This window comes from Lygodium microphyllum, chromosome 2, assembly GCF_053477565.2.
Source record: "Lygodium microphyllum isolate KBCC chromosome 2, Lygodium_microphyllum_v1.1.10, whole genome shotgun sequence".
Classification (NCBI taxonomy): Eukaryota; Viridiplantae; Streptophyta; class Polypodiopsida; order Schizaeales; family Lygodiaceae; genus Lygodium; species Lygodium microphyllum.
Window position 1 is genome coordinate 15,768,108 of NC_141136.1, and position 20,359 is coordinate 15,788,466.

At 42.1% G+C, this 20,359-nt stretch overlaps 1 protein-coding gene across 2 annotated transcripts; it reads left to right on the forward strand.

The window, feature by feature from the left end:
- The first annotated feature begins 17,975 nt into the window (after positions 1-17,975).
- Positions 17,976-19,846, forward strand: LOC148039508 (uncharacterized). Of its 2 annotated transcripts, none has more exons than XM_087691344.1 (4): positions 17,976-18,345; positions 18,746-18,867; positions 18,966-19,017; positions 19,303-19,846. In XM_087691344.1, exons 1-4 carry the CDS (start codon positions 18,012-18,014, stop codon positions 19,362-19,364), a joined length of 570 nt encoding a protein of 189 aa, XP_087547470.1. In that variant the 5' UTR covers positions 17,976-18,011; the 3' UTR covers positions 19,365-19,846. The 2 variants fall into 2 exon arrangements, with proteins under 2 accessions (XP_087547470.1, XP_087547478.1); XM_087691352.1 differs by having other exon boundaries at positions 17,978-18,345; positions 19,310-19,846.
- Positions 19,847-20,359: the final 513 nt, after the last annotated feature.

Genomic DNA, 20,359 nt, shown 5'->3' on the forward strand with positions numbered 1-20,359 from the left:
CGAGCCACCTTTCCCCCCTGGCCGTTAGTCGGCCCTATCTTCTTCCCCCCCCCCCCCTCGGCAGCACCGCATATATTCTCCCCTGGGCCTCTCGGCTGGAGCATTTCTCCCTCCCCACTGTTCTATTGAGACGGGCCCCTGGGGCCTTCGACTATCATCAAACCCCGTTACCAGACACCGCAGGACCCTCCCGGCCCCTCCTAACAAACCCCTCCCTCCCTGGTTGCCACTCCCGGGGCCCTCCAGACTAGCCGCCTCCCTCCTTGGTTGCCACCCTGACCGGCCGTAATGAGAAGAAAGGGAGAAGGAGAGGATAAGAAGTAGAAGGAGGGAAGAGAAAGAAGGAGGGAGAGAAGAAAAGGGAAGAAGAGGGGAAGAATGAGAAGGAGGGAAGAGAAAGAAGGAGGGAGAGAAAGAAGAGGAGGAGGAAGAGAGAAGGAGAAGGAGAGGATAAGGAGTGAGGAGAGGGAAAAAAAAGAAAAGAAGAGGGGAAGAAGGAGAAAGAGGGAAGAGAAAGGAGGGAGGAGAAAGGAGGGAGAGAGAGAAGAGGAGGAGGAGGAAGAGAGAAGGAGAAGGAGAGGATAAGGAGTGAGGAGAGGAAAAAAAAGAAAAGAAGAGGGAGAGAAGGAGAAGGAGAGAGGAAAAGAAGGTGCGGGAGAGGGAAGTAGAGGGAGAGTAGTAGAAGAAGAGAAGGAGTAGGAGAAAGGTAGAGGAAGAGAAAGTAGAGGGAGAGAAGTAGGAGAAGAGAAGGAGGAGGAAGAGAGGTAGAGGAAGAGGAAGAAGAGGGAGAGAAGGAGGAGAGGAGAAGAAGAAGGGAAAGGAGAGAGGTAGAGGAAGTAGAAGAAGAGGTAGAGGGAGAGAGGAGAGAAGTAGTAGAAGAAGGAAAAGAGGAGGGAGCAAAATGAGAAGGAAGTGGGAGAAGGAGAAGAAGAGAGGGAGAAGGAGAGAGAGACAGAGTAGAGGAACAAGAGAGAAGTAGAAGAAGAGAAGGAGAGGGAGAGAGAGTACGAGAGTAAGAAAAACAAAGAAGAAGAAAAGAGAGAGAGAAAGAAGGAGAGGAGGAAAAGAAGAAGAAGAGATAGAAAGAGAGTAACCGCTACAAGTCACCCAAACCACTCTCTCGGCCACGAACCCCATCTAGTGGTCTTTCCCAACCGAATGTGTCAACCCAAAACCCGTCAAGGTCCGGACTGCCCAATCTCTGCGAGGCGAATGACTCCCAAGAAGAAAGTTGCAGGAAGCATAGGCACCCAAGCCACCGGTAATGCTGGAGGTGCGAGCGGAACGACCAACATAGCACAAACGAATCAAGCCCAGGTTCTAAGGGTTAAAAATTAATTTAGGAATTATTTCTCATGGAAGGGATGCAAGGATTAATGTCAGGAATAAGGTTTTGTTTATTCTAAGAACTAAGTTGCATGCGTGAAACGATAGAGGTTGAAATGATAGCTTTTACTCGCATAAAATGATAAGATTATCGCCTTACCTCACATGAAATGATAGCTTCTACACACATAAAATGATAAGGTTATCGCCTTACTTCACATAAAATGATAGCTTTTAAACCATTTCAGTGCATGAACAGTCATTTAGGATTCACGTTTCGCAATCATGGTTAAAAGAAACACATGAAATGTTAATTTCTGTTCATAAGTTACACTTGCATTGTTAGACAAAACCCTAGACTTTCATAGAGGCAAGTCACATGTGATCCGATGCATTAGAAATAAGTACTCATTGCCAGGAATAAAGAGAGATCAAAGTCGTTTAGGGGTACAACTATACTAAACGCACAACATGCATGATGGTTGGGAAATCCTGCATAGAACCGCACTAAGAGAATTGGAAGGATCGCATGCATCTAGACTGCATCTTGAAAGTTTAAATGAGGAATCGTGTGTTGTCATGTGTGTTAACTAAGCTTGGCTGGAATTAGAGATTAAAAGACCCTTGGTTGGGTTGCGAATAAGGCATGTCCATTGCCTTGATTGACTAGCTAATGCTTGAGTTAGGGACTAAGATACCCTAAGGTAAAACCCAACGAAAAGGGGCAAGTATAAGTCAACTTACCAAGACCATTTGCTTGCTATCTTGTTGAAATTATTGGGATCTCACCAAGTCGCGAAAAGACCAAGATCGGGTTCTGGGAGCATCCAAAAAAAAAGAAGTCACACCTTAGCAGTCAGTCGCACAAACAACCTCCGAAATGTTCACGGTTGTACTTAGGTACATCATTTGATCTCTTTGCTGAAGGAACTAATTCAAGGAAAACACTTAATGCTTCAGGTTGAAAGCCTAGAGGGAGAGGCAGCAATAGTTACCTCCGATTACCTGCCTAGCCCTATCCACCAAGGGGGTTGTTAGCTGCGCCGGGTATATGGACCTAACCCACTGTGAGAGGTCTCTTAGTGGATACTGCTTGGAGCAGGAGGAGCTTGGGTGCTAGGGGAGGCTATAAATCCCTTGCCTCCGGATCCTGCATAAGGGACCGACGTGACTCGAGATGGGATCTCGAGGCCCGTGTACTAGTTAACTGGTAGAACTTGGAGTAGCAATCCTGTAGATTGATGGGCTATCGTGATATTGGATGTACTTCAGGATTTTGATAAATAAAGAGCAGTTATTGGAGAAAAAGGAACTTGGTTGGTATTGTTTTTGTGACAGTGCCTAAGTTACGTAAAGGAACCCGTGATTAATTTGTTTAATTAAGGAAGCTGATTTTGCATGTCAAAACTTAATGTGTTTAGGTAATTAGATAACTAAAGAAAACTGAGGAAAGTGTGGTGGATGTGACTTAGGTCCGAGTCCTACGGAAGGGTGGTCCCGGTTAGCTAGGAACTTTTCTCAAATAATGAGATGATAAGACAATGAAGACCTAGTATCAGTAGATGTAGAATTTTCGATTTATTCTATTTTAGGGGAAAGGAATGGGACTATGCCGTTCGGCAAAGAGGTTGAGCTTCGCATCCCATTCTGCATGAACCAAGTGCAGCATGAATCCGCAGATCGACTCTGTTGTTCCTACACAAAGTGGTACAACTAGAGCTCGACGCTAGCTCCTTCCTAGAGACTTTGCTGATAGAAAAAGAACCCTCACCTCAGGTCGATCGCAAGTGGGAATGGCTGGACACTTCTGCTCAGGGCAGGCTTGGGATGACCTAGATCACAAATCCTATGTCATTCCCTGTGAGTGCCAGCGGAGCCTTCTAGACCCTCCTCCGAATGGGCTACTAAGACATGTCCTGCAAGCAAACAAACGGGCACGTTACAGTTGGTATCAGAGCGTACCAACGGAATCTAAGATTTACAAAGGAACTTAGTGGAGGAAAATAAAGGGAATAAGGGAACAGCCAGGGGAAGGTGAGTGGAATAGAGTAGTGTTTTCTGTTGAAAACATTTCCTTACTCACTTATGGATGTTGGGTTGTAGAGTCACGAAGCATAGAACAAATTCTTGGTGTTCCAGGTTATGTTTATGACTGCAATGCGTGCTTCGGATTATCAACAAAGGCTAGGCATAATGAATATTTTGGACCGCATTTATAATCCTTCACCCCTATATGCGAAATGGAGATGGACGAGAGAATCAGGAATATACTACATAGTAGCCCACTGACTTGTGTACCTTCAAACCAACTTGAAGAGAATCAAGTGGATGGAGGATTTAAAGATCGTGAAGCTATTCATCTTTGTTGAAGCTCACGCAAACGCTACCCTGCATGTTGGCGGACGGCAAGTCAAGCAGAACAAGTATGTGTATGAAGAAGTGACTCGGGTGATCCCTGCCGACAGAATCAAAGTGCTAGGGCATTATGAGAAGAACGGGTATCAAAAGAAGGGATACCCCAAGCTTCCTATGACTTATCGTTTCCTAAAAATCCATGACCCCACTCCATATTATTACTCAGTCCCTGTAGCCGATTGTAACACAATCCTATTTTCCCTAAACTGATATACCAATCAGCTTGTTCTACTTTCCCAAAGTAAATGTACTCAAAGGGCTATGCCCTCATGAATGAATAAGATTTTTACTACTATCTATCCTGACTGTAAATGTTAGGAGTTAAATGATTAGATCACTTGGCTAAAAGCTATGCTGGTCATATCAATGTAGTATGGGAAACGCTTGATAAGTTTTTTAACATAAAGAATCTTATTGTCCAGGCACAACCCCAAGTGCAGGTTCCAAGTCCGACCCCTGCACTAAGTACAGCTGTGATTCAAGAGAAGAAGTTCCTTCTCAAACAAATCAAGCCACATGAATTCGATGGCAAGGAAAGGACTGTTTAGACTAACGCCGAGATCTGGATGTCCATGGAGGACTATTTCGAGGCAGTAGGAACTACACCTGCTAACCAAGCTATGCTCGCCAAACTTAAGCTTACAGGCGAAGCAAGACTTTGGTGGAAATAGTGGTGTAGAGACCAAGCAATCTCGGAAGGGACAGTCACTTGGGAAAAGCTTAAGGAAGCTGTGCAAGGGACGTATCTGCCACCTGCCGACCGCACACAGAAGATGAACAAATTCTATGAATTGAAGCAGCTTGGACTATCCCTTGATGCATATTATTCAAAGTTTATCTCTCTTTTAAAGTACGCACCTCCAATGGATATGACACAATAGGTGTCAAAGTTTTGTGCTGGGTTAAATCCCCCCATAAACACCTGCTTGGAATCAATGCATCCAACGGACCTACAAGACGCACTCATTCGAGCTGCACCAATAATACAGGAGGTGCAGACCAAGCCAAGGAATACCAGGACTTGGCCTTACAAGGATCAGAACAAGGGAATGTATAGGGCTCAGACTAAGAGAGCGCAAGGTCAGAATCAGGGACAAAGGAAGAAAGCTAGGACCAATACTGTCAACAACTTTGTTCCTACACGAGGTAACAACCACAATCTCCATTGTTTCCATTGCAACGAGCCTGGACACTTCAAGAGGCAGTGTCCGAAGCTTAGCAGAGGACAACACCAAGGGCCATTCCAAGGAGCCGCCCATGGCCAAGGAGCCACCATCATGGCCAAAGGGAGAACCTCCAATGTTACCAACAAGGAGCTGGGTGATGAAGAAGATCCATCCATGGATGCTGACATCAAGAGGGCAACGGTTCACGCCGCTTTTCACAAGAAGGGTCCGAATCGCCAATTCTCGGTGATCCAATCTCCATCGGGTTATGAAGGTAAAAGCTTCAAAACCCTAATCAATTGTGGCAGTACACATTCCTTCATTTCACCGATCTGTGCAAAAAGGCTAGGGATAGCCACAATAGATGCACCTACTTTACTTGTGGAATTGGCAAATGGTCGTGAGGTCTCTTGTATTAGGCAAATTGCTAAGGTGAAATTCCTACTGGGTGGGAAGCTGACTTTGGTGAGATTCAGGGTAATGACCCTAGGTGTCCACGAATGTTTGCTTGAAATGGATTGGCTAATATCCAATGATGCTCACATCCACTATGGAAAGGGCCAAGTCTCCTTCCAAAATTCTGAAGGGGAACTAGTTACAACTCAAGGAGAGACTGGCAAGCCAAAAATACAGCTGGCAAAAGCAACACAGATTATAAAAGGAGTTAGAAAGCCTACCTGTCTATCTGATTAAACTTAATAAGCTAGATCAGAATCAGGAATCTGGGAAAGAACCGTCATGGTTAAAGGAGTACGCAGACGTATTTCCTAAGAAGCTAACAGAACTTCCTACTCAAAGGGAAGTTGACCACGAAATCAAGCTGGCACTAGGAGCTGCACCAGTCACAAAGAGACTATATAGGATGTCCATCCCGAAAGCGATTGAACTGAAAGAGCAACTCAAGAAACTGTTAGACCAAGGCTACATCCATCCCAGCAGTTCGCCATGGGGAGCTCCAGTACTATTCCAAAGGAAGAAAGATGGAACATTCGGCTATGCATTGACTACAGAGGGTTGAATCAATCAACCATTAAAAACAAATACCCCATTCCAAGAATAGATTAACTACTTGACCGTCTTCAAGGTGTGAAGATCTTCTCTAAGATAGATCTCAGATCTGGATATTATTAGATAAGGATCAAGGAAGAAGATATCCTGAAGACTGCATTCAGTACAAGGTATGGACACTTTGAATTCCTAATGATGTCATTCGAGCTGACAAATGCTCCTGTTACCTTCAACAGGTTAATGCAGGATATCTTTAGGCCCTATCTTGATGACTTCATACTCGTCTTCTTTGATGATACCCTAGTCTACTCTAAACAGGAAAAAGATCATGAACCCCAGCTTCGCATTGTTCTTGAAACAATGAGAGCACACAAGCTTTATGCCAAGAAGAAGAAGTGTGCATTTTTCAAGCGACAGATTGAATATCTGGGATTCATTGTATTAGCGGAAGGAATTTTATAGATCCGGCCAAGGTCAAGAGACGTTCTGGAATGGCCAACACCAACTTCTATCAAAGAAATACGTAGCTTTCTTGGATTGACAAGATGTTACAGGATCTTTATCAAAAACTATGCTTTGATCGCAGTGCCTCTGACTGATCTACTAAAGAAGCAAGTAGCAATTGTATGGTCACCTGCCGAACAAACCAGCTTTGACAAGCTAAAGCAAAGCTTAGTATCAGCACCCATCCTAAAAATTCCTGATCTTAGTAAGGAGTTTGAAGTGGTACTGATGCTAGCGCACTTTCCTTAGGATGTGTGCTTATGCAAGAAGGTCATCCTGTAGCATATTCTTCAAGGAAATTGAAGAGCCATGAAAGGAATTATGCTACCCACGATCTGGAGCTGTTGGCTATCATCCATGCTCTCAAAGTTTGGAGACATTACTTGCTAGGTAACAAATTTTCCTTAGTGATGGACCATAAGAGTCTTAAATGGATATTCACCCAGAATGAGCTTAATATGAGGCAACGTCGATGGATCGAAGTGCTGGAAGAATATGACTTTGAAATCAAGTACAAGCCTGGAAAAGAGAATGTAGTTGCCGATGCACTCAGTTGCAAGGCATTCCTGAATTCTCTTATTTTGCAGGATCCATCAACAACAAGATCTCTAGCCACAAAGGTATCAATGCCAAACAACCCAATCCTTGAGCTAGCTAGAGAAGAGGCATGTCGTGACCCAATCTACCGGAAATTTCTAAGGGAGATCCCCATCAAGGATCAAGACCCAAAGCTTAAGACGAAGTATCAAGAATACTCTGTCAGTAGTGGACTTGTCTATTTTAGGACGAGATTATGTATCCCTGCAAGCCAATCTCTCAAGCAGAAGATACTTTGGGAAGCCCATGACTCCCCTTTCTCGGGACATCCTGGCTATGCCAAGACCCTTAATGCAGTCAGGAAGAGTTATTATTGGGATAGGCTCAAAGGTGACGTTCTCAAATATGTCACGAAATGTTTGTCTTGTTAACGCATTAAGGCGGAACATGTCAAAATGCCTGGGAAATTGCAACCACTTGACATTCCCCAAATGAAATGGGAATTCATTAGTATGGACTTTGTTGTTGGCCTACCCCAAGTTCAGGGATGATACAAATCTATTATGGTTGTAGTAGATATGCTCACCAAGGTTGCACATCTCATCCCTATCAAGACAAACTATAAAGCCTCAGACATTGCTAGAATATTCATTAAGGAAATATTCAAACTGCATGGGTTACCCAAAAGAATCATTAGTGATCGTGACTCTCTCTTCACATTACACTTCTGGAGGGCTATCTTCGAGGCCATTGGGACTCAACTCTGTTTCAGTACAGCTTACCATCCCCAAACTGATGGTCAAACGGAACGAGTCAACCAAGTCATTGAAGATATGCTTAGGGCATACTGCTGTCGCGAAGCCAAAAGGTGGATTCAATATTTGCCACTCGTTGAGTTTGCCTACAATGCTTCCTCCCAACAAAGTATTCAAATGACCCCTTTTCAAGCATTGTATGGGCACGATTGTCGTACTCCTTTGAGCTTCTCAGATCCAACCTTGAGGGTAGAAGCTTCAAGGTAGATGCTGGAAGACATGGATGATCAAATCAAGTCAATAAGACAAGACGGAAGCCACCAAGGATAGACAGAAGGCTTACGTGGACTTGAAACGGCAAGACAGATCCTTCGTTGAAGGTGATATGGTCTTCATCCGTATACGCCCTAAAAAGAGTTCACTGTCCTTGGGAGAATACAAGAAGCTAAGTCCAAGGTATTGTGGAACTTATAAGATTTCTAAGTGCCTAGTACCTAATGCTTATAGACTACACCTGCCTGCAACCCTAAAGGTTCATAATGTATTCCATGTTAGTATATTGAAAAAGTATCTACCTAACCCAAATCATGTACTTGATGATCAGCAAATTGTAATGCCTAGCCAAGGAGTCCTTGAGCTACGGCCTGATAGAGTCCTAGATGTCAGGGAGAGGCATTTGAGGCCAAGGACCTTGAGAGAATATCTCATCCAGTGGAAAGATTATCCCGAAGAGGATGCCACCTTGATGGACGAAGATACTCTCAACCAACAATACCCCCAGGTCCTCTCGAGATGAGGACATCTTGATTCCTCTAAGGGGGAGAGAATGTAATGGGCCATAGGAACCCTCCCCTAAAATATTAAAAGAAAAGGAAAAAAAAAATTCATTAAGCTCAAATTTTTTTACTCCCCCCTCTCCCCCCCAACAGTAGTCGGGGGAGGGGGAGGGGGAGAGAAAGTGGGAGTGGTGGATGATGGGGGGGATGACATGCAACCTCCAGGTGGAGGGTGGCCATGCCACCTATCTCCTCCCCTCCCTTCTCCCCTCCCCTAAAGGAAGACAGGAGGCTACGCCATCCATACGTCGCTACTTTTTTTTCCCAGCTACTGCGTAGGCCACCAACCCGAGCCACCTTTTCCCCCTGGCCGTTAGTCGGCCCTATCTTCTTCCCCCCCCCCCCTTTGCTGGCAGTGCCACATATATTCTCCCCTAGGCCTCTCAGCTAGAGCGTTCCTTCCTCCCCCGCCATTCTACTGAGAAGGGCCCCTGGGGCCTTCGACTATCATCAAACCCCATTACCACACACTGCGGGACCCTCCCGGCCCCTCCTAACAAACCCCTCCCTCCCTGATTGTCACCCGCCCTCCAGACTAGTCGCCTCCCTCCCTACTTGCCACCCTAACCGGCCGTGAGGAGAAAGGGAGAAGGAGAGGATAATAAGTAGAAGGAGGGAAGAGAAAGAAGGATGGAGAGAAGAGAAGGGAAGAAGAAGGAAAGAAGGAGAAGGAGGGAAGAGAAAGAAGGAGGGAGAGAGAGAAGAGGAGGAGGAGGAAGAGAGAAGGAGAAGGAGAGGATAAGAAGGAGTGAGGAGAGGAAAAAAAAAAAGAAAAGAAGAGGGGAAGAGGGAGAAGGAGGGAAGAGAAAGAAGGAGGGAGAGAGAAGAGGAGGAGGAGGAAGAGAGAAGGAGAAGGAGAGGATAAGAAGGAGTAAGGAGAGGAAAAAAAAGAAAAGAAGAGGGAGAGAAGGAGAAGGAGAGAGGAAAAGAAGGTGTGGGAGAGGGAGAGTAGTAGAAGAAGAGGAGTAGGAGAGAGGTAGAGTAAGTAGAGGGAGAGAAGTAGGAGAAGAGAAGGAGGAGGAAGAGAGGTAGAGGAAGAGGAAGAAGAGGGAGAGAAGGAGGAGAGGAGAAGAAGAAGGGAAAGGAGAGAGGTAGAGGAAGAAGAAGAAGATGATGTAGAGGGAGAGAGGAGAGTAGTAGAAGAAGGAAAAGAGGAAGGAGCAGAAGGAGAAGGAAGTGGGAGAAGGAGAAGAAGAGAGGGAGAGAGAGACAGAGTAGAGGAATAAGAGAGAAGTAGGAGAAGAGAAGGAGAGGGAGAGAGAGTAGGAGAGTAAGAAAAACAAAGAAGAAGAAAAGAGAGAGAGAGAAAGAAGGAGGAGAGGAGGAAAAGAAGAAGAAGAGAGAGAAAGAGAGTAACCGCTACAAGTCACCCACACCACTCTCTCGGCAACGAACCCCATCTATTGGTCTTTCCCAACTGAACGTGTCAACCTGAAACCCGTCAAGGTCCGGACTGCCCAATCTCCGCGAGGCGAATGGCTCCCAAGAAGAAAGTCGCGGGAAGCATAGGCACCCAAGCCACCGGTAATGCTGGAGGTGCGAGCGGAACGACCAACATAGCACAAACGAATCAAGCCCAGGTTCTAAGGGTTAAAAATTAATTTAGGAATTATTTCTCGTGGAAGGGATGCAAGGATTAATGTCATGAATAAGGTTTTGTTTATTCTAAGAACTAAGTTGCATGCGTGAAACGATAGAGGTTGAAATGATAGCTTTTACTCGCATAAAATGATAAGATTATCGCCTTACCTCACATGAAATGATAGCTTCTACACACATAAAATGATAAGGTTATCGCCGTACTTCACATAAAATGATAGCTTTTAAACCATTTCAGTGCATGAACAGTCATTCAGGATTCACGTTTCGCAATCATGGTTAAAAGAAACACATGAAATGTTAATTTCTGTTCATAAGTTACACGTGCATTGTTAGACAAAACCCTAGACTTTCATAGATGCAAGTCACATGTGATCCGATGCATTAGAAATAAGTACTCATTGCCAGGAATAAAGAGAGATCAAAGTCGTTTAGGGGTACAACTATACTAAACACACAACATGCATGATGGTTGGGAAATCCTGCATAGAACCGCACTAAGAGAATTGGAAGAATCGCATGTATCTAGACTGCATCTTGAAAGTTTAAATGAGGAATCATGTGTTGCCATGTGTGTTAACTAAGCTTGGCTGGAATTAGAGATTAAAAGACCCTTGGTTGGATTGCGAATAAGGCATGTCCATTGCCTTGATTGACCAGCTAATGCTTGAGTTAGGGACTAAGATACCCTAAGGTAAAACCCAAGGAAAAGGGGCAAGTATAAGTCAACTTACCAAGACCATTTGCTTGTGTATCTTGTTGAAATTATTGGGATCTTGCCAAGTCGCGAAAAGACCCAAGATCAGGTGCTGGGAGCATCCAAAAAAAAAGGAGTCACACCTTAGCAGTCAGTCGCACAAACGACCTCCGAAATGTTCGTGGTTGTACTTAGGTACATCATTTGATCTCTTTGCTCAAGGAACTAATTCAAGGAAAACACTTAATGCTTCAAGTTGAAAGCCTGGAGGGAGAGGCAGGAACAGTTACCTCCGACTGTCTGCTTGGCCCTATCCACCAAGGGGGTCGTTAGCCATGCTAGGTATATGGACCTAACCCGCCGCAAGAGGTCTCTCTGTGGATACTGCTTGGAGCAAGAGGACACTTGGGTGCTAGGGGAGGCTCTGGTTGTAAATCCCTTGCCTCCGGATCCCACACAAGGGACCGACATGACTCGAGATGGAATCTCGAGGCCCATGTACTAGTCAACGGGCAGAACTTGGAGCAGCAATCCTGTAGATCGATGGGCTATCGTGATATTGGATGTACTCCAGGATTTTGATAAATAAAGAGCAGTTATTGGAGAAAACGGAACTTGCTTGGCATTGTTTTTGTATCAGTGCCTAAGTTACATGAAGGAACCCGTGATTAATTTGTTTAATTAAGGATGCTGATTTTGCATGTCAAAATGTAATGTGTTTAGGTAATTAGATAACTAAAGAAAACTAAGGAAAGTGTGGTGGACGTGACTTAGGTCCGTCCTACAGAAGGGTGGTCGCGGTTAGCTAGGAACTTTTCTCAAATAATGAGATAATAAGACAATAAAGACCTAGTATCAGTGGATGTAGAATTTTCGGTTTATTCTATTTTAGGGGAAAGGAATGGGACTATGCCGTTCGGCAGAGAGGTTGAGCTTCACATCCCATTCTCCATGAACCAAGTGCATTATGAATTCGCATCGACTCGGTTGTTCCTACACAAAGTGGTACAACTAGAGCTCGACACTAGCTCCTTCCTAGAGACTTTGCTGATAGGAAAGGAACCCTGACCTCACGTCGATCCCAAGTGGGAACAGCTACACACTTCCGCTCGGGGCAGACTTGGGATGACCTAGATCGCAAACCCTGTGTCATTCCCTGCGAGTTCCAGGCGGAGCCTTCTAGACCCTCCTCCCAATGGGCTGCTAAGACGTGTCCCGCAAGCAGACAAATGGGCACGTTACATGAACCCATCATCCTTATTGTGGATACAAGTCCCATTGGGATAGGATGGGTTGTTGGCCAAGAAGACCTTGAAGGTAACATATATGCAATTCGTTTTGGAGCAAAGGTTCTCAATGAACGTCAAAGAATGTATGCACAAGTAAAAAGGGAATTGTGGGGAGTTGTAACATCATTAAGGTGTGATTGTGAATACTTTATAGGTGCTTCCGTAGTGGTAGAAACTGATTGTCTTCCACTCTTGGGCATTATTGCCAACTGCTCTACACCCGACATTGCTATGCTAAGATGAATTGCATATATTAAATCTCTCAAACTCAAATTAAAGTATATTGCAAGAAAAGTGAATCCAGTTACTGACATGCTATCATGTGCAAGATATGATAATGAAGAAGAGCTGATGGAAGAAGATGAAGCTGAAGAATCTATACTTGCTGAATTTCATTCCATGGCTACTAAAAGTACCTTTTCAGTTGCTGCATATATAAACCGAAAGCTGAATCTTGCAGGTGAAGCTGATCTTTTTAATGGTATAGCATTAAGTACAATAAGAATAGGAAAATGTACTATTGTAAATCAGCATACAGCAACAAAGATCGAAGATTTATCTATGGAAGAAGGGTGGTCAACTAGAAGCCAACATGCTCATTGCATTGCTCAAGTTCTAGTTCATTTCCTTGAACAAGATTATGAAGAAGATTGGCTGAAGATTGGCCAATATTTGAGCACAATGAAGAAGGAGGAGTCTTGAACTGATGAAGAGTTCAAGCATATTAAGAGGAAAGCTTATGGCTTTTTTCTTAAAGAAGGGCATCTATGGAAGCACGCAAAGAAGAAGAAAGGAGCGCTTGTCCGAGTTTTAGGTAACAAAAGATTGCAACAACAGGTAATGAAGGAATTTCATGAAAGCCTGTGGGCTGGCCATAGAGGCATATGGGAAACCTTTAGTAAAGTCAAAGAAAAATATTGGTGGCAAAACATGTATCGAGACATAGCACATTTTGTTGAAACCTGTTATGTGTGTCAGATGTATTCTATGGTCGAGCATCGAGATGGGTTACAACCGACTTATCCCTTGTCTATACATTATAGATGGGTTATTGATCTTGTAACCATGTCTACAGGAATATGGAATATGCGATATTTAGTGCTTGCAAGAGAGGATCTAACTAATCAAGTTGAAGGCAAAGCCTTGACAACTAAGACCACTCAAGCTGCTTGTCGTTTTTTGCTTGAAGAAGTGTTTTGTAGATATGGTTGTGTGGGTAAAGTTACTGCAAATAGAGGAGAGTTGAATGCTGATGAGGCATGCAACTTCTTTGCTTGATTGGGTATTAAGTTGGCTTTAACATCAGCCTACAACCCTAAAGGCAACGGGAAGAGTGAGAGAGGGTACCAACCTATTCTCAAAGCTCTAGCAAAGTTTTGAAGAATCTATTCTCACATGGAGTCTTCTACATTGGGAGGAAGGCATCAGTAGAGAAGAGTTCCTGACTTTGCACATATGGCAGCTAGAAAGAAGGCCTGAAGATGTTCAAGCAGCTATTGAGAAGCTAAAGGCAGCAAGACTAAAAAACAAAAGAAGATTTGATAAGCGACATCAACTTCGACCAAAAGCAATTCAAGAAAATGATTGGGTGCTTATTTATGACAGCAACCTAGAAAATCAATACAGTGCTTCTAGGAAGATGGTAAAGCGTTGGTTTGGCCCGTATGTGGTAAAGGTCATTCATGACAATGCCACATATTCATTGGCTGAATTGGATGGGACCAGCATAAAGATACCTGTAGCTGGAAAAAGAATCAAGCTCTTCAAACGAAGAGAAAGTTTAACATATGAGTTAGAAGACTTGGATATAATTCAAGAGCATGAAGACCTAAAGGAAGAAGAAGAGACAGAAGATGAAGACATTGACATGGCAGAAGATACTTCTTTTGACACTATAGGTCCGTAAGACTTTGGCATATGCAAGAGGATGTGCAGGTTAGGAGGGGGTGGATGTCGTGCCGCTACATGCACACCATGTAAAAAAATCTTGAGTGTGACTTTCTTATTGATTTAGAGAGCCAATGTCATTTTAGACATTAGTGTTAGTGTCCATGGTTCAAAAATATTAGATTTTAGCTATTTTTTTATATTTTTGATATTATCTCTTGTAAAAATCCATAAAACTATAGATAACTTCTATATTAGGATGCCATGTAAAAGAAAGCATGTAGCTTTCATCCAATTTGAGATTATTTTATGTAGAAAGAGAGATTGACGAAATCATGTGACACGCAATCACTTTTTTCAGGCACTAAACAGCACTCCGAAGGGAGAGATGAAGAAGGAGTGATCTGGAAGAATTCTGGCTAGTTGTGCTAGTACTTTACCCCCCTTTCAGAGTCAAGGGAGGCATCAGATTGGCGATCTCAGCAACATAGAGGAAGGTATTATTTTATGCACGTTTTTGTCTATTAGAGTTATTTTTTCTTGACAGACTTCATCTCTGTTAGTATTCTTCTACGTTTTCTAATTCTTTTTTGGAGTATTCTTCTACGTCTTCAATATCTTACACCGACACCATGTTAGGGGAAGTTTATGCTATCATCAGAGAGGTGAATTCTGAAAGATATTTGGGCTAATTTGGGGCTGATATCTTCAGCCATATTCAGAGAATTAGCTACAGCATTGTTCTTTTAATTCATTTCTTACTCTATAGAAGACATCTTGTCAAAATATGCAAGTATTATGTATCCCTATGGTAGGGCAATGCTTGTAGATCATTCATAGATGCTTTGAGTTGAATTAAGAGGAGCTTTTTTTCTCTTATTTCTTGGCTGTGGTAACTTATCCTTATCAAGAACTCAATTTGAAGCTCTCTTGAAGCAAGTCTCTTTGCCCTACAAGCCTTGTAATTGACTCATAAGCTTTTGTTTCTAACAGTCTACATCGAATGTAATCATGCAAAGTTGATTCATGCTATGGCATCATGTATGAATGATGGGATGCAAAGTTGTTTATGATACATGACAGCATATTGTACTTGTTTTTTTAAATTGCTCTTACAGTCAAGAAAACAAGTTTGATTTGAGTTAGAACTTATGAGATAATACTCTTGTGATCTTTGCTAAGAACATGCAGTTGGAAGCTCTATCAACATCTTTAAGAACTTGGCTTGAAACCTTCAACCCTTCTCTTATCTCTACCATCTCCGGAGTCTAAGCTCTCGAACTCCCATACATTCTTCTCTCTCAAACCCTTGTGATTGACCATGAAGTACCTCTTGAACCTTTAAACATTCACTGTAATCTACTTATCTCTTGAAGGCACATCTCCATCTATCTTGTCCAGTTTTCTTGCCAAACCCCTATGGTGACCTTCAACCCTACACATTGCAACAACGGGGCGCAATGTAATTCATTTTATAAAAGCACCAGGCTCCCTCTTGTGCAAGTTGTAAAGTCTAAAGGGACATAGGTGAAGGGATAAGGCAACTAGAAGGGATAGAGAAAGAGGACCTTGGCAAGATGCTCGCTCGTATAAAAAAGGAAATGGGTGTCCAGGGGATTTAGGGTTTTGTATATAAACTCAAAAAGTGAATGAGGAGCTTATTCTTTGGTGTGTGGCAAAAGTGGTCTCTTCTTCTCTCCTTCTTGCTTGCTTGTGTGTGTATGAGAGAGGGAGTGTGAGAGTGTGAGGGAGTGAGTGTGTGAGGGTGAGGGATCAAGGAGAAGAAGCTCTCCATCATCTCCTCTCTTCTCTTCTCTTGTCTCGCGCATAACAAATCAAATATATAAATCGGAGAATATGCTTAAAGTAAAGTAGAAACACAAAGAGAATCATGGTGCCAAAAATATTAGATCTCATATATTATCATGAATATCCATCATACAACCACTCATAAGCATAAGGAATGATCAAAACGTGACAGACACCACAAATACCTCTTCAGGTCGTGTATGAAAACTGCCTACATAACTACACCTCATGAGGCATACAACTTCATGAGGCATCTAAAGACTTCTTCACATATGAAACTACTGAGACTAAGATTCTAGACCATTATGACAATCTTTGTCACCTTTATGGCGACTTAGATTTCTAAGTTTGATGTGACCACGAGAATATCACAACAATGACTTATTAATTTTTTTTTGATATATTTACTTACCAACATACAATTTTTAAAAAAAATTAAAAAATAAAATATTTTCTCTCTTTAGGATCGCTTTTACAAGGCATTTTCAAGACCTCAAAACTCCCCTAGTGTGAGAAAAGGAGGGTCATATACAAAATTTTTGGAGCTAGGTAAACTTCTTTCGAATGTCTTCAAGCACAAAAAATAAATTTGTTCGATGTCTCATCACAAAAAGTGGAGGTACGAAGATTAAAAGAGTTTATGTTTTTTTCCCATACTCAAATCTTTATGTTTGATGTTTGTCGATGCTCTACTTAGTGTGTGATTTTTGTGTATTTGAGGCTACAAGAGGCATAGTTATTCAGTTTTGTTGGTGTTTTGGTTATCAAAATTTCCCATTCATTGTAGGAAACTTAGACAAAGTCAATTCAATAACTAACACTCCTTTTCACTCATTTCGGGTTGTGTGAGAGGATTATCTTCGCAATCACCGCAAATAACATAAGACTAAGGTTTGTAGCAGGGCCAATATAATGCATCAAGCCATGGCTAACAATTAAACATAATTTTTTTTGAATAAGTTAATAAATTCACGAAGAACAAGAGAAAAATATACGGTAGGGCCCAACCTCCCCTATGACAAAAAACATGGTTTCCCATCCTGCATTATAGAATATTGATTTACATAGCTATTTATATGCATATCATATATCTAATTGCAAAGAAAATTCAAATAGGAATCAAAATATAAAGTTTTGTGTATCAAGTGGTTTCCTATAACTTGATGTAATTGCTGTAGAGAGTTCTATGCACCAAATCATGACATTTTGGTATCACTATCACGTTAAGAAAACGTATTAAAATTCCAAACAATTCTGAGAGCTTTGAATTTCAACTTCTAATGAGGGAGAAATAATAAAACTAAGTTTTTACCCTGTTCTCTTGTTTTGTATATGATCCTATTGCTTTTACAAAGAAAGGTAGGAAAGTTATCTAGAAATTGACCACATAAAGAAAATAACAAAGCATTCCATAAAACTTATTTTGATAAAAGCATAAGTACTCTAATATTATTTATATGAGATTAAATCAAATGAATTAATGGTGGTACTAAACCCTAATGATTTAGCTAAAATTACCACTAAAGAAACTTAAATTTATAATTCATATATAAAGTACTTGTCAAAAATTTTAATTCACTTAATTTCACCAAATAAATTTCTCACCACAACACAAAACATATTAGTTCCCTACCATCTATCTTACATGTAAGAAGTCTCGATTATGTGAAAAATTGACAATGAAAATCTACCAATTAATAAATATAAAATCATCTTACTTTCATAGCAATTTCCATAACAGATTATTCATCCTTGTGCATGGATATGACTTGGACTATGGAGATGATTGATCCTTGTGCCTCAATATCATATGAAGTTTTTGAAATATTCCCATGCGGGAAAAGAGGCTCATTTCCCTTTTTCTCCCTCTAGTGTTCACATTGTAAGCTTTGCTCCGAGAGGACTGTATCCCTAGCTAGGCATAGTTGGGGGCACGGGACTTCCAGCCCCCAACCTTGGGCCAACAACCCCGTGCTCTCAACCGCACCTGGCTAGGTGTGCAGTCTCTCCCTCGTAAAAGTTCATGATGTTGTCGTAATTCTTAATGTGGAAAATATAGTGAGAATTTGTCCAAACCTTTGGTTTGTAAGGCCCTTGCCCCAATTGCACCTAGCTAGGTATGCAATGGTGCTGATGATGTTGTGGTAATTTCACATTGGGAATGACTTTAAAACTTGGTGTATATGTCCTACGGGTGGATTATTCGCCGTTGTGCATGGATGGATATGGCCACATGCACAGTAACACACGGACTTACCTTATCCCCATGCCCTTTGGTAAGCTTCTCACGGGGTGCTGTCGAGGCAGGACTTTCAGGAATCAAGGTGCGCAGAGGCGAGGGCCATTGGAGGAAGGCAAGAAGAAGCTCCTCCTCCTCATCATCAGCATCATCGTCAGCGTGCTCTATCAGAGCAAACTCAGAACCTCTGGACCTCACAGAGGATAATGTCCGGCAAGTTCTGCTAGACGCGAGAAGCGACCTCCTGCAGATCTTTGATACTTCTGTGGGGATCACAGGTGTGTAATGGTAACCGTTTTCTTACATGAGAGATTGCTGCTATCAAATGTCTGAAGTACTGAATGCAAGGCATTGATGGAAGACTGATGCCATTTCATCTGTCTCATGCTTTGAATGATGATGGCAGAAATTGAATATATATTGTCTTCTGTTATCTGTGATTCTTTCATGGTGTCAGGCGTGGCAGAATTGATTGGCCTGATTTGTGTACTTTTTCTGTCTTTCTGAGTTTTGATCTTTCATGAATTTAGGCTTGGCAGAATCAGCTGACCTGATTTGTGTGATTTTTTTGAATTTATCTGAGTTTGAATTTTTTATGTCTCCAGGTGCAGCACAACGGGCTGACCTGAAACACATGATTTTTCTGTCTTTCTGAGTTTGGATCTTTCATGATGTTAGGTGTGGCAGAATTGGCTGACCTGGATGGGCCTTTCCTGAAGCTTCAATTGAAAGGCCGGTTCTGGCATGAGAGGTCCATTGTTCTAGCAAGACTAAGCAACTACCTGCAGAAGCGTATCCCGGTTAGTATCTCATCATGACATTGTACATCCATTTTCAAGGCCTGCCCGAGCCCAAGATAGTGCCCAAGACATGATGTAGTGATTAATGACTTGAACAGGACATTGTTGAAGTTGGAATTGAAGACGAAGCGCAGCTTGACGATAGTCCTGGTAATTTTGGTTTATGAAGGATAGATGCAGTTGCGGGTGACTTGTCAGTGCATGGTAGTGAGCCCTTATCATAGTAAATCACAGCAGGCTATTGCCATTCCCAAAAGCAGATAAAACTATGGACTTGCAAACAGACATATATCACAAAAGTAACCTAATTTTTGAACATGCTTGTGACAATACTTGTCCAACACTGTCACAATTTAAATTCTCTATTTATACATCATGTCTACTTAACTACTTGCAGGTATCTGACACACCTACTGATTTTGCTTGATGTGCAAGATTGTAGATTACAGGTCATTGAGGGCTCTCTTAAAGTAAGCTGCTTACATGCGAAGCTTTAGTGACTCGAGTGGATCTTGATTTCTTGCACAACTTGTTTTTGAGCTTTCATGTAGTCTCATCAAGTATGGGGAATTAATGGGGAATTATTCTACCGGTATCATGCGTTGTGGCCAGCTGGGTTGTACACTAAATCTGAGAACTTTATTATTTGCTTTCATGGAAGCCCCATAGTCCTTCGTGGAAGATGAACACAGTCCATATCATGGGAGGAAAAATTGAATGAGTGTTCCTATGCATTAAATTTGCTGTTTGAGTTGATTTATATTGTCTCAAATGTGAGGTTCAGACCTTTCTCTCTTCAACTCCATTTAAGTGTGCAGTGGATGTAATACTACGAGCCATTTCCTATTTCAAGAAATTTGCCCAAGTTTGATGAGAATGGGAAGGCTACTAGCCTTAGTGGAAGCTATCATGGAACAAAAAAGTCATGGGCAGCTGGCTTCCAGCCAAATTCTTGAAGTTAAGTGTTGTATGCATCTTCCACGCTGATGAAAACTCCAGATTCCAAGTCATTGTTCAGCTTTTGTATAATTTTCAAAGGACACTTTTGCCGTGGTGTCAATCTTAGGGGAAAATTTTTGAACTTATGTTTGAATTCATCCAATGACATTGGCCACTTGTACAAATGCTTTTTGTAGTAGAGTCATTCCATTGGCATTTCTCCAAGGCTTGATACAGATTTCTATTTGAGAATGACAAGCTTGAACATAAAATTTGTGGTAAGTTCATGAAAAAGTAATTTTCAAATGGTACTTTTATTTGGAATTGAGAAGGTTCACTTTAGCAACATGGTATGTATCTCAATCAAGAGGTCAGCATGGTATGGGCAATACGCACTTTCCTTTTGGTAGTGCAGTTCAATGTTTGACATATTGCAGTGTGCCTATTTTTGGTTGTGGATGTTCCCTCTTAGTAGTGAGTTTCAATGTTTTGACATGTAGTCTGTCTCATTTCGAATTGGGTCAAAAGAATGATGGTAAGGATGCAGGTTTTA